Source organism: Phytophthora sojae, assembly GCF_000149755.1.
Source record: "Phytophthora sojae unplaced genomic scaffold PHYSOscaffold_2, whole genome shotgun sequence".
Lineage (NCBI taxonomy): Eukaryota > Oomycota > Peronosporomycetes > Peronosporales > Peronosporaceae > Phytophthora > Phytophthora sojae.
The window spans coordinates 10,380,504-10,393,427 of NW_009258116.1; the positions used below are offsets into that span (position 1 = coordinate 10,380,504).

General features: G+C 54.5%; 7 protein-coding genes across 7 annotated transcripts; 5 read left to right on the top strand and 2 right to left on the bottom strand.

The window, feature by feature from the left end:
• The first annotated feature begins 397 nt into the window (after positions 1-397).
• On the top strand, positions 398-1,156 carry PHYSODRAFT_285141 (hypothetical protein). The gene has a single exon (XM_009523043.1). The coding sequence runs from the start codon at positions 435-437 to the stop codon at positions 1,134-1,136; it is 702 nt and encodes a 233-aa protein (XP_009521338.1). The 5' UTR covers positions 398-434; the 3' UTR covers positions 1,137-1,156.
• Positions 1,157-1,297: 141 nt separating this feature from the next.
• On the bottom strand, positions 1,298-1,591 carry PHYSODRAFT_326986 (hypothetical protein; the record flags this gene model as incomplete). The annotated part of the gene is made up of 2 exons (XM_009523044.1): positions 1,298-1,402; positions 1,478-1,591. 2 exons carry the CDS (start codon positions 1,589-1,591, stop codon positions 1,298-1,300), a joined length of 219 nt encoding a protein of 72 aa, XP_009521339.1.
• A 3,257-nt stretch (positions 1,592-4,848) lies between these two features.
• On the top strand, positions 4,849-5,361 carry PHYSODRAFT_479714 (hypothetical protein; the record flags this gene model as incomplete). The annotated part of the gene is made up of 1 exon (XM_009523045.1): positions 4,849-5,361. One exon carries the CDS (start codon positions 4,849-4,851, stop codon positions 5,359-5,361), a length of 513 nt encoding a protein of 170 aa, XP_009521340.1.
• Positions 5,362-6,015: 654 nt separating this feature from the next.
• On the top strand, positions 6,016-6,228 carry PHYSODRAFT_375338 (hypothetical protein; the record flags this gene model as incomplete). Its single annotated transcript, XM_009523046.1, has 1 exon — positions 6,016-6,228. A coding segment is annotated over one exon (213 nt), but the record flags the coding sequence as incomplete, so codon positions are not given.
• A 900-nt stretch (positions 6,229-7,128) lies between these two features.
• Positions 7,129-7,893, top strand: PHYSODRAFT_326989 (hypothetical protein; the record flags this gene model as incomplete). Its single annotated transcript, XM_009523047.1, has 1 exon — positions 7,129-7,893. The coding sequence occupies one exon, from the start codon at positions 7,129-7,131 to the stop codon at positions 7,891-7,893; it is 765 nt and encodes a 254-aa protein (XP_009521342.1).
• A 236-nt stretch (positions 7,894-8,129) lies between these two features.
• PHYSODRAFT_481879 (hypothetical protein) lies at positions 8,130-8,798 on the bottom strand (the record flags this gene model as incomplete). The annotated part of the gene is made up of 1 exon (XM_009523048.1): positions 8,130-8,798. One exon carries the CDS (start codon positions 8,796-8,798, stop codon positions 8,130-8,132), a length of 669 nt encoding a protein of 222 aa, XP_009521343.1.
• Positions 8,799-10,204: 1,406 nt separating this feature from the next.
• On the top strand, positions 10,205-10,894 carry PHYSODRAFT_254281 (hypothetical protein; the record flags this gene model as incomplete). The annotated part of the gene is made up of 2 exons (XM_009523049.1): positions 10,205-10,399; positions 10,469-10,894. The coding sequence occupies 2 exons, from the start codon at positions 10,205-10,207 to the stop codon at positions 10,892-10,894; spliced, it is 621 nt and encodes a 206-aa protein (XP_009521344.1).
• Between the last annotated feature and the right edge of the window lie 2,030 nt (positions 10,895-12,924).

A 12,924-nucleotide genomic window follows, 5' to 3' on the forward strand; every position in this document is an offset into this window, starting at 1 on the left:
CGGTTGAGGAGCGAGGATCGGCGCCTCCCCGCTCGTCCTGCGCTCGCTCGTATCTCTGGCTGTAGACGGCGCTCTGACCCCGCAGACCCCGCGCCGTGTCCGCCTGCGTCTCCTCTATCTATCCATCTCTTTTACATCCTCTGAGTCGCCCTGTAGCCGCCATGAGCAACCCGAACGCGCACCGCAAGATGACCCCCAAGGGGCAGATGAGCTCCAGCGGCATGGGGCCCGCCATCATGCACCTGCCCACGCACCTCAAGGTGCTGTTCGAGCCTAACGCGCCGCTCGACCACCTGCCGCGCCTCGTGAAGCGCAAGATGCCGCCCTACACGGGGCTCGCCGGCTTCCTGGACGCCTTCGAGACCGAGACGCCGCCCCCGCGCGCCGTGCAGGAGACGCCCAAGGAGCGGCGCGAGCGCCGGCGGCAGGAGAAGATGGCGGCCAACGACGCGCAGATGCAGGAGGACCGCGCCAAGTGGGACCCGAACGCCGAGGACCCGCGCAAGACCCAGGACGCGTACAAGACGCTCTTTGTGGGGCGCATCAGCTACGAGACGACGGAGCAGCAGCTGCGCCACGAGTTCGAGCAGTATGGACCCGTCAAGAGCGTGCGCCTGGTGGAGGACCCCGAGGGCAAGTCGCGCGGCTACGGCTTTGTCGAGTACGAGAAGGAGGAGGACATGAAGGCCGCCTACAAGTACGCGGACGGCAAGAAGATCGACGGCCGCCGCGTGGTGGTGGACGTCGAGAGAGGACGCACTGTGCGTGACTGGCTCCCGCGTAAGTTCGGCGGCGGCATTAGCGAGACCCGCAAGGGCGGAGCGGACGTCAATGTCAAGTACTCGGGCAGAGAAGCCATCGGACACTTCCAGGTCGGCGCGCCCCGGGACGAAGGAGCGGCGAGGCCGTACCGTGAGCCGCCGCGCGAGCGCAGTCGGAGCAGAGGACGCGGTGGAGGCGCAAGTGGAGACCGCCGCGAACGCCGTCGCTCTAGATCAAGATCGAGGGACCGCAGACGTGAACGAGGTGGACGCGACTGGAGCCGCGATCGCGACCGTGGCCGTGAACGAGACCGCAGTCGCGACAGAGACCGCCGTAGCCGAAGAGACTCGCGTGACTACTCGCGCAGGTACTAGCTGGCATCGAAGAACGCGAGGCGTTGAGGTAGCATAATTGAATGCGGCTACGGTGGAGAGCGCGATGGTAGAAAATCACACACTATTGAGTTGCTAATGGGAGTTTCTATTATTTTCTTACGTCACAGGACAGGTTGGCAATAGCCATGAGCGCGTTGCGATTAGTCGCACATGATGAAACCGTTGTCGCAGTCCGAGTTACTCTTGCCGAAGCCGTACTGAGGTGCCGGTGCCGGTGTTGGTGCGTTGGGCGGCAGAGTCGGGCTCTCGAATAACCAGTCGAAGAAACCCTATCGGCGCTCTCCTTCGTGTGCGCCATGATGTTGTGGGGGTGACGCGACATTCGTCTCGACGCGCAGCTTCGTTACCGGAGTGGGAGTCGTCTGGGTCTCCGCAGCGGACACGACACTGAGTAGGGCTAGTGTGCCAAGGGCGAGTACGGAAGCGGCGCGCATGTTGAGAGGAGTCTTCGGGGTGCCGGGTAATTGGAGTGTGAGGCTTGCAAGTCAAGTGTGTAGAGCTTACCGTAGGATGACGTCCGTAAGTAGACAATAGAGTCGTTGACGACCGCGAACAAACACTGGTTTCCAGAGAAGGTTTCGCAGAGGTGTATGTCGCGTGTACACGACAGTATTTTACAGGTGCTTCTTACGCTGGTACTTCGCGATATAAGCGGGCTTTGCTTCATGTCGCCCCACGAGGCCATCGGTGAGGCGTAAGGACCTCATGGTATTAGTGACCACAAAATCCGCGAAACACCTGCTTGAGATAGTTTTGAGGATCGAGTCATGCTCTATCCATTCCTTACATTTAGAGAATACTAGTACTTAAGTAGGGAAGAAGAGTTTGTCTTCTCAGTTTGCTGCGTTAACACAGACAGCATCGATAAACGCTCCGTTTTCTCCTTGACAATGCTCTATTTCGGCGGTGAACCGACGTCGAGTTCGACAAACAAAACAGTACTCTGACCAAAGGGAAAGCAAATGCGTTTCCAAGCACTTTTTTTCAGATAAGTGGCGGTATGATAGTATTATTCAGACTCGTTAGCGAAATACACTACAGAAACTTGCTTGAGCATTGGATGGATATACATGAAGATGTCAGAATTTCTTCGTTAAATATCTCGCAAAATCCTGCAAATACTTTGCGGATCTTTGCGAACTGTTTTTGCAGTGGCTGTCCTGGTTACGGAAATTGGTAATTGGCGCCCAAACTGCTTTTCTTCCAACCAGTATTTCTAGTTTTTTTACGTATTCGAAATCGAGGTGCGCACTGTTCAAAGGCCAGGTGACCTTAAACAAAATCGTGGTCGTGACTATTGTAATGACTGCGGTGGATTCGCACCGTAATCGCTCTTCCTCAAAACAAACAATGCGATATCTACAGTACTTAGTAGACTGTGTGCGTGTTGAATGGGAGAACAAATATTCAAAGTACTCGGTAGCTACGAAACTTACTTGCAACTCAAGTAGGTTTTTCGACGGATGACTGGATGGCAAACATCGCAATGGGCTCCAGGTGCAGCAGGTAGATTGATTTTCAGAAGAACGTGCGCGACACAACTATGTGATAAACTGATGCCCGACGTGCTGCTGGGTATTTACAGAACTTACTTAGTGGATGGGTGCATTATTCGGGACTGTAGGTAGGATGGTGTAGCCCACCGTGTTAAATGACCCCAACACTCATGAGAGAAGGCACTTCTAAGTGACTACTATAGAAAATAACACTAAGGAGGTTCAACATAGCTTGGATATGATGAGCGCTACTCATGTTAAGAAGATAGTACTTCTGATAGCCCGCTGAATCGCAAGTGATGAAGGAGATGTAGTCGTATTGATTACTACTCTCCCCTGAAACCCACGCCAATGTCGGTGCCGCAGCCGCACTTCCGAATACCAGTCCATAAACCAACAGTCGGTGTGGTCTTGGGTGGTCATCTCGATGCTTGGTCTCGATAGCATGGTCTTGGGGTGGTCATCTCGATACGCAGCTTCAATGCAGGAAATGGAGAAGTCTGTTGGGTCTCTCCAGCGGAAACGACGACACTGCGTAGAGCAGCGCGCCGGGGGCGTCGCGATAGTGAGAAAAAGTCTTTGAAGAGAATTGTACTAAGCTGGCCGGAAATTAGAAATTGAGTTCCAACACCAACTTTAAGACTTCGTGATCCACGAAAGAGTGCTACATGATGCGACAGTGCGGTCTCTGAGAGACCAGTGTTACTGCGAATGTGACTCACATTCGCAGTAACACTGGCATTCTATATAAGGTTGGGTGGTTGTGTTCATACGCTGGGGCCTCGTGATCAACAGGCTTTGTATGATTTACTTATTAGGGATCTACTTATTGTGCTTTGCAATGATTTTGGCAATATGAGGCGAGATTTGCTGTATTTATAGCGAGCACCTGCTAGATTTACGATAAATCGAGGTGCATAAATGGGTGGAGGCCTAGAATTACGCTAAAAGCGCCACAATTGCACTTTTGAAAGGGCAATTGTAGCTGTGCAGCTGCCATTCTGTCGGTTTTTATCCACAAGCACCTACACACACGGCAATTATGCATAAGAGGGTGGATGTGCTGGGGATCATGGACAGTGGTGTACTGGGCCAATGGACGCCTACCAAAAGTGTTCTAATCACCCGCCATATCTGCAGCAGATATGGCGGGGCATAACCCAAAATAAATGTCGTGAGGCGTAAAAATTGTCTCAATAAACAGCCCTACCCCTAGACTTATGCAGTGAACCCATCTTAATCGTTGATCTTGAAGTTTGTATAGTCTATGCCGACCATCACTCTAGCTGTTGAAGCTGTCATATATCTTAGCATGTCTCATGTTGCGCCCCTCCCCTTCGGCTGCTCACTTTCAAAAATCGTCAGCTGAGCAACAAGCCGCGTTGCCCCTGCAACGAAAGGTACGCGCCTGTGCACGCATGCGTGTATATGTGCAATTATACTAACTGCTTTCTCTACTGCTAGTAACTATGGCCCGCTCAACTACCTACTGGCGCGTCCGCTGCATCCAGGACTCGAGCGACGAGGAGAACACCCCGCCGAACGTGGTGGACCAAGGCAGCGACCACGCCGAGGCGAGCGCCGTGAAGGTGGCGTCCGCGGCGAGCGGCAGCAAGCACCGGCCCAGCGCGAAGAAGACGACGCCCGCGGAGAGCGACAGCTCGACGGGGACCGCGACTCCGCCGTGGGTGGCCCCGCAGCATGGCCTCCGCGTGCCGAAGGCGGACACGAACCCAGCCCCGCCCGAGACGACGACGTACGCCACCTCGTCGACGCCGCCCCATGCGAAACCCGTGCAGCCCCACGACGTCATCTCCGGTCCTGATGGAGACGCCGCCGTCGCCACCCCCGCCACGCACACGACCAAGGCCCCCGCTTCGAGAGCGTCACAGCGCCCGCCAGGAGCGCCGAGCTGCTGCTGGTCCGTACGCACGCCGCCGTGAACAGCTGCAGCCGCCGGCTTCGCCGACGGTGAACCCGAGCGGCCTGATGCGGACGAGTCCAGCCCCTGCTGTTCGCGCGGAGCCTCGTGTCCCCGCCCACGCGACCGATTCGTCCCGGCGCAGTGGCCATTTCGCGTGGCTCACCTCCGTGAGCAATTCAACCCGCTCGGCACGGTCTTCCCTGCAGTGCCCCACTTCGGCTGGTGTGACTGCTCGTCTTCGTGCCGAGTTGGGAGCTGCCGCAACTCGTTGATGCAGTTGTACTGCAATCGGAACTGCTGTCCGTGCGAGGGCATGTGCGGGAACGGACTGTTGGAGTCGACGAAGATCAGCTTGGCGAGGAACGCGCGAATGCGGCAGCTGTCTGTGGTGGCCACCGACGACATTGCGAGCGGCGAGGTGTTGGGCCAGTACTTGGGCGAGCTCGAGCACGTGAGCGTCGCGCCCGAGAACCGTCCGCGCAACGAGGGCTATCGCCTCGCCATGAGGCAGAGACCAGAGGCGCCCAGCCACCCCATCCGCGTTGCAATCAACGCCCAGCACCTTGGGGGACTGATGCGCTTTGTTAACCACTCGTGCGAGCCGGTGGCTACGTTCCACGAGGTGGCAAATGGGCGGCGAACGACGGTCGTGGTGGCTACGACGGAAGACGTGCTCCAAGGGCAAGAGATCACGGTTGACTACGGGGACGACTTGTGGTTTGTCTGCCGCTGCGGCAGCGAATCGTGCCGCCACCGCGCGATCCAGGACCAGCGCGACCCGTAGGTGAGAACGGAATGCAGAGAAGGCGTAGCAAGCGATGAGGAGAGATGTGTTGCATAGGTAAGCGTACTGTGATGAGCATTTGCAAGAAATCCATGAATCTGAATCTGACAAGCATGTTTGATGTTGAAGTTGAAGTTGACTGTTATTGCTAGAAAATGGAACTTTTGTCTTCAACGTCGATTGCCTAGAGCCTTGGTTGGCGTCGAAACGAACGGTGGCCTGGACGTGAGTCTGCCGTGGTCATCGCGCGCGCGCGGTTTGAGCGCGAACTCGCGCACTGTGTTGGCGGTTCATTGGTGGTGGTGCGTCGAGGGGCAATTAGCTGTGGTGTTGCTGAGGCGGCCGCTGACAGCGCAGCGGCTCCTTGCGATGTCATTCCTGCTTTTTCCAAGCACCGCCCAAGTCCTCCGCTTCGAGCCCAACTACTCCCCACCCCAGGGCCGCCGAAAATAGCATGGCCATAAAAATAATGGGCCACCATAACATCAATAAATTAATTGTGGACTGAATACCTAGCACATATCATAATTTATGCAGCGAATCTACCCAATGTCATAATTTATGACTACAATTTATACCCTACTAATTATTATATATTTTTTATCTGGAATCCTACCAAGTATCATCGTTTTTACCTTAAGGCTGACTCAAGTCTCCTTCGTGGAGCGTTTGCAGAAACGCAGACATCTCGATCAGCACCAGCAGCAGTATAAACTGCTTCGCAGTATCCCTCCGATGTCCAATGTCGTCGAGCGGTTCTTCAGTGTTGCCCGCATCACGCTTGGGCACGAGCCGCACCCGATTACGCTGGAACAAATTTTGTTCCTGCGTCAGAACGCGAGCTATTGGAACGTAGGTACTGTAGATGGTCAGCGTAACTAAGTTAATACGAAGTTGCGCACTTACACAACGCCATTATTTATGTATGGATGGTACTCATGTCACTATTTATGCAGTGGGTTTTTCTTGCAAGCGACATTATTTATTTGCCGATTCTGTCATCATAAATATAAATGCCATAATCGGCGGCCCTGCCCCACCCCCAAGCCCTCCACCGCCGTTCCCGGTACGCTGCTAATGCTGCTTTGCATGCATTGACTACGTCGTTACACTCACACGCTCGTATGTGTTCTGTAGATGGCTAAACTTACTGGAAGCTCTAACTACAAGGTGAACGAGGTTCGCCGCCTCCTGGTTCTCGTCGCCAAGTACCTCTCGCTTGGGAAGGACGAGTGGGAGCGCCTCGCGAGTCACTTCAACGCCAATCGCGGCCGTGGCGCCGCCGAGCGGGACTACGAAAGCCTTCGGCGAAAGTTTAAGGTGCACTACAGCACCCGCAAGCCTACGGAAGTGCAAGAGATGCCGCCTCACATCAAGGAGGCCAAGCTGCTGAAGAAGGCCGTCGACGACAAAGCCAACGTGGTCGTCATGGACGACGGAGGCGACGAGGATGACGGGGGCGACGAGGGCAACGAGGGCGAAGAGGACGATCAGGACGAGCAGTCGGACTTCTGCTTCGACTTCGACGGCGACGAGAGCTTCGATCGCGATTCCTGCGCCGGTGGTCGGGACGCTGGGAGCGGCACCGGCGGCGACAACTGCACCAGCGCCGAGTTCGCGAGCGGTAGCGCCGCGAGCGATGACTCGGTGCACTCCGACGAGACGCGCAGCTTCGGCACAGACCGCAGTGGCGCGTCGGCCACGCAACCCGCCGATCGCGTCAGCGACTTCTCGGACTAGCTCGAATCGGCCGCTGTTAACGAAGGGATGGAGGCGTTCGCGAGTACGCCACGTCCAGCACCGGTGGCCATGCGATCGAGCCCACGCCTTCGTTCGGCTGGTCTTAAGAAGCCAGCGAAGGCGCCGACGGTGGCTGATCCGAGACGTGCATCGACGACAACGGCGATGAGTGGTGCATCTGACGCCGACAAGCCGTCGGGCCCTCGTTCGCGGGACCAAGAGGGCGCTCGCACGCGCGACCAGCAGAAAGCACAGCGCTACCCGAAACTTGCTAACTCCTCCAACAGGCTAGGAGGGGGAAACCTGGCCGACTTCCGCGACACAGTCGGCCTCAAGCGTGCGTACGAGGAGGACGAGGAGCTGATCGAAGCCGGCTACGCGAAGGCAAAGCGTTCCCGGGCTGCCAAAGCGACAGCGGCGCTGAAGAAACGGCTGAGCGACCTCGAGAGCTCAGCCAGCACGATGGGGGGCAACATCTTCGAGATGATGCTGATGATGCGCGAGGAGAACGAACGCAAGGCCGAGGCCCGACGCATGGAGGAAGAGCAGCGCCGCCGAGACGAGCTTGCCGCTCGTGAGGCGCGTTACCTCGCGGACAAAGCGGAAGCGGTGGAGCGGCGGCGCCAGGAGAAGGTCGAGATCGAGGAGCGTGCGCGTCGCGATAAAGAGGAGGCCCGTGCCCGCACCCAGGAGCTGATGCTGCTGATCGGCGCGCTGACGAAGAGGACTGATCCACGCGCAGATGCAGAGGGTGCAGAGAAGTCAAAAGCAAGAGGGGTAGTTCATTTGTAGCGTCTACATGTCCAAAGCAACCCTTGTTAGCAAAACGTCAACAGCGACAACAGCTAATCTCAATCAAGACATGACTATCACCTCGATATCGATTGCTTTCATGCAAATTTGGTCTCGGCACTTTGCAGTGCCCAAGTCAACAGAGAGAAGAAAGAAGGAATACAAGATCTTTGATGAACATCCATGTTATTTACTCAACGTCAAAGCTACACCTTGTACAGACACAAGTGTTCGTCCTACTGCGGCATCACCATGGCGTTAGCGAAGGTGGTGCGAATCTCAGAGATTCCGATGGTGCGGACGCGGACGTTGGTCATGCGGAACATGTTGTTCAGCCTCACGCCTCGTAGCTGCTGATAGTAGGGTAGCGGTAGCTTTAGACGACTGTAGACCTTTTGAATGCTGCCCATGCCCCACTCTACAGCCTGCCTCACTGAGGTGATCGCGTTGTGCAGCGTGCGCGCCGAGCTGCGCAACGAGAGCAAGATCCTGTCCAAGGCGCCGTCCTTGAGGGGCGTGAGGATTCGGCCGGTCATGGCCGTGGAGCACGGGAAGGCCGAGTCGGAGACGACGTTCAGGCGCTCATCCGGGCATAATTTCGGGTCCGTCAGCTTCATGCGGAACTCGAGCGACGTGTCGGAGTCGTTCCACGACCCCGGGCAATTATGCTTGCACCAGATTATGCAGCCGTCGGCTGCGAAACAGATCGTCCCGGTCACGAAGACTGAGTGCAGCCATCCGTTGTACATTGCGTTTTGTTGGTCGCCGCTAGATGGTTGTGCCCTTATATGTCTTTTGTGGCGGAGCAAATTTAGGATAAGCCGACGTACTCGGAAATAAGAACCGCCATATCTGCTGCAGATATGGCGGGTGATTATAACACTTTTGGTAGGCGTCCAATGCATGGCTGCTGACAGGCCCTCCCAAGTCGATATATATATGAGGAGGTGGATTTATGCATAATTTTAACAGGTCGTGTATCTTCTTTTACACATATTTAGGAGCAGGCTTTGCCATATTTAGCGTCTAAAATGGTCGGCAAAATAACTGCAAAGCACAATAGTATACAGTCTACAATGGAGACGATGACATTCGCTTACGCCAGGTGTTTTTTAATTTAAAATTAAAAGGAGACTGCTACTAAAGAGTGCATCTGTCTTTTATTACAGTATACAACTCCAGCCTACATGGATTTGTTTCCACCTCCTATTCAACTGGAATTTGTCAGTTGTTGCATTTACGCCGCGCACTTCCAGGATTCGTAGTATTTTCGGGCTGGATCTGTCTGTCCACCATGAGTTGTTCATGTCTGTAGCATCTGGAATAGCGAAAGCGGCTCGATGAATTGCACGTATGCTTGAAAGGTTAGAAGGTAGGATAATAGCAAACACGTTTTTTACAGAATAATTCTGGTTTCGACATGTTTGTGAAAGGTCGGAGTGCCTGCCATTGCTGAATGCTTAGAAGTTTAAGTACGAAGAGGTTTGGCGAATTGAAAAAAATATATGACGCCACGTGGATTTGAGCTTGCGCGTTTGAGGCGAGCTCGAAATGGTCTACATGTGTAACAGGTGTTTGCCTCAATCTACACAAACACGTAGTCAGAGGGGTAGAATGTGGCGGTGGTTGAACCGGGCACATCCATTGGGGTTTTACACAAGTAAACAAAAGCCAAGGGGAAGAATTCTTCAGCTAACAACGGTGCTTTTTTCTTTTTACTCTTGTTTCCCACATCGCAAGTTCTAGAGCTGCGAACCTAGAACGTCGTAACGAGAAGGAGGCAAACTATTGAGTTGCTCATGGGGGGGTATTGATTGCTTACATCACGGGACAGGTTACCGAGGAGCAGCGTGCTACGTACAGTAGTCATGAGAGCGTTGCGATCAGACGCACTTGATGAAAAGGCCGTCACAGTCGTCTTTGCTGGTGAAAAAGCCGTTGTCAGGTTCCGGTGCAGGTCCGTTGGGGGGGGGGGGCACAGTCAAGCTCCCGAATAACCATTCAAAGTCGAAGAAGCCCAATCGGCGCTCTCCCTCGTGTGCACCGTGGTAATGCGGGGGTGACGCAACATTCGTCTCAACACGCAGCTTCGTTGCCGGAGTTGGAGTCGCCTGGATCTCCGCAGCGGACACGACAACGAGTAGGGCGAGTGCGCCGAGGGCGAGAAGAAAGCAGCGCGCATGTTGAGAGGAGTCTTCGGGTTGTGGAGTGTGGGTTGCCAGTAGGGCTGTCAACGTTTTGCAGAAACCTGTAAACCTTGCAAACGTTTGCAAAAACTTTAAACTGCATGCTAAACCTGAAAAGTTTCGACATGGTCCACATAAAATCAAACACGCTCGGCACGTCGCCGTCCGCCGGGTGGAACCTGAACGCACAGCGACAAGGCATCACCGAGCTGCTGGAGGCCGACGTGGCCGTGCTGCAGCTCACGCTCATGGAGCTGGAGCAGATTCTGCGGCAGCTGCTGACCGTCGCTCTGCCCAACCCACGGATCCGGGAGATGTACGTGCAGTAGATGGAGGAGGAGAAGAGGGTCGATACAATGGGGAAAGGTGCTGACTTTTGTGTTCTGTAGAAGTTTGCGGCGCTGGTGACGGCGCTGACGCAGATCCTGCCGCTGAGCTCCGGGCTGCTGTGCTCCGAGTACACGCTCTTCGTGCAGAAGTGCTGCAGTAGGGAGCGCGTGCTATTCTCGAGTGCGCAGCTGAGCGTGGTCGTGACGTTCTTTCTAAACTCCATCAAGTCGTGTCCAAGCTGGTACACAGCCAGCTCGATCCGCGCGCTGGTCCAGGTGCTGCACGACAACGCGGACCGCGCCAGCGGCGAGTTTGAGCTGCTGTTCGCCGTGCTGCTCAAGCACCTGGACCCGGCGGGCGTGGACATCGAAGCGCGCTACGCTGCCACGAGCTGCGTGTCGAACATCTGCACGCAACCCCTACTTTTCGCCGTTAGGTGGTGGAGAACTTTTGGCAGCAAGCGCAGACCTGCTCCTCACCCGTAATTTCACGTAACTCGCTTGCAGCTTCATCAAATTCATCATCCAGACTGCGTCCTCGTGTGGTGACTGGCCGAGTGTCTCCGTAAAGCTCCGTTGGGTGAAACTTTTCCATGTGGGGCAAGACTTGATGGTTTGAAGTTTTAAAGGGAATCCAAACACTGCATCGCGTGCAGTACGCAAAATCAGCATGTTCATTCTTGAAGTTGGGCGATAGATGCCACAAGTTTTGGTCAGCTGCGAGTCTGACGAACTGCCAAAGTTCTGGCCGATGTTGGCGTTGAGTGACGAAGAGATGGGGAGGAGGGACTTCCAAAACGTTTGCTGGACGTGCTGGAGCGCGAGCCTCTCGCGCAGGAGGTGCTGGTGCCGATACGGGAGCTTGCTTTCTCTGGCGACTACCAGTCAGACGACGGCTCACACTGGGACGACTGGAAGATGGCGTCTTCTTCTTCCGCTTAGTGCTGGAATTGCCGGTCCGGCGTTGTTTGCGTTGACTTGGTGGAGATTCGTGAGGAGAGGGGCTGTACGTTCTCCGCTGCTTACGCTGGCGTGAGGAAGGAGCTCGAGTACTTGGTGGTGATGTTGCAGGCGTCCGTGGTGCTGGTGATTGCGCTTCTGTCGTCGGCGGCATACGGTCAGTGAGGAGACAGCCGGATTCGACGTCTCTATCAGCATTGTTGTTTCCGGGACTGGCATTGAGAGCGGTCCCGAGGAGCGAGCCACCTGAGCGGTGCGGGGAGCTGCAGGAAGACCCCAGTGCCAGGTCCGCCTGGCGGAGCTCGTCCATTGTGTGCTTGGCGAGGCTTCAAGTGCTTTCAAAGAAGCTGTGAAAGATCCATTACCAGTACATTTGTATGGTATACATTAACCTAGTCAATGGCGCTGCGGAGTTTAGAAACGTTTAGAGTTTGTTTGCAAACTCACCGTTTAGAGTTTGTTTGCAAACTCACCTGAGTTTTAAGGTTGTCAAAGTTTCCGAGGTTTAGACCCCTAAACGTTGACACCTCTAGTTGCCAGGCAATTGGAAAGTGAGGTTCACATGTTATGCCGCGTGAGTTTTGTAAGTATGACTACCGTAGACAGTAGAGAGTCCGCGAACACACTCTGTTTCCCGAGAAGATGTTGCAAAGCTTTATGTCGCCTGTACGTAAGTGATAGTATTAATACTTAACGGCGGACGTTGCAGCCACAAACAGATTTCATAAAACATATGTGTTTGTGACCTGTTTGTGACTCGAATTATAGATGTCGTCGTGGACACCATTCCCCCAATAGACTGTTGCAGGTGTAGCCGATAAGATCCACAAGCAACCACAAGCAGTCACAAGCAGCCACAAGCAGCCACAAGCACAATCGAGCGTGGAGGAAAATCGAACTGAAAGCGTAGCTAGTGTGTCTGCCTCACTCCAAACACAAAGTAATGTAGCGAATGTACGATATTGAGTAAAATTCACCGCACGTATCGTCATCAATGGAGGTGTTCGTTGTCTCCTGACGATTTTGCAGCGTCTGTGAGCTACGTTCTACAACGCAAATTAGTGCTAGAGAGCAATGCGCATACTTTCTCAGCGGAGTCTTACCTGTAAGCGTGGAATGTGCTTGTGCAATAAGTCTTGAATTCCTCAAAGAATTCTTCCCATGTTGAATATGTAGTGCGCCGTATGGGCTCACACGCAGAGGCCGAGAGGCCTTCCATGGTTGCCGCCTGCACGATAGTCCGTCGCGGGAGTTATGTTAAAGCACGGCGCGTTGGTTATTGCTGCACCATGCCTGAAATAGCTTGCAAATCGAGATCTAAGAAAATTAACCACTGATGGAGCAACGTCTGCTATACCCGCCAACCTATAGCATGACCGCAAACGATACTATTCGTGTTATATAAACTTCCAGCCCTCACCCGAGAGATGATGAAAAGGCGGCCCTCTTACCGAGTTATGGTAACTCGGTCGTCTTACCGAGTTATGGTAACTCGGTCGTCTTACCAAGTTATGGTAACTCGGTCGCTTTACCGGGTTATGGTAGACCGGCCCCAT

What these genes read in the sequence shown, in the direction of transcription:
- PHYSODRAFT_285141 (XM_009523043.1), top strand. Translation starts at nt 435, where the DNA reads ATGGCGGCCAACGACGCGCAGATGCAGGAGGACCGCGCCAAGTGGGAC.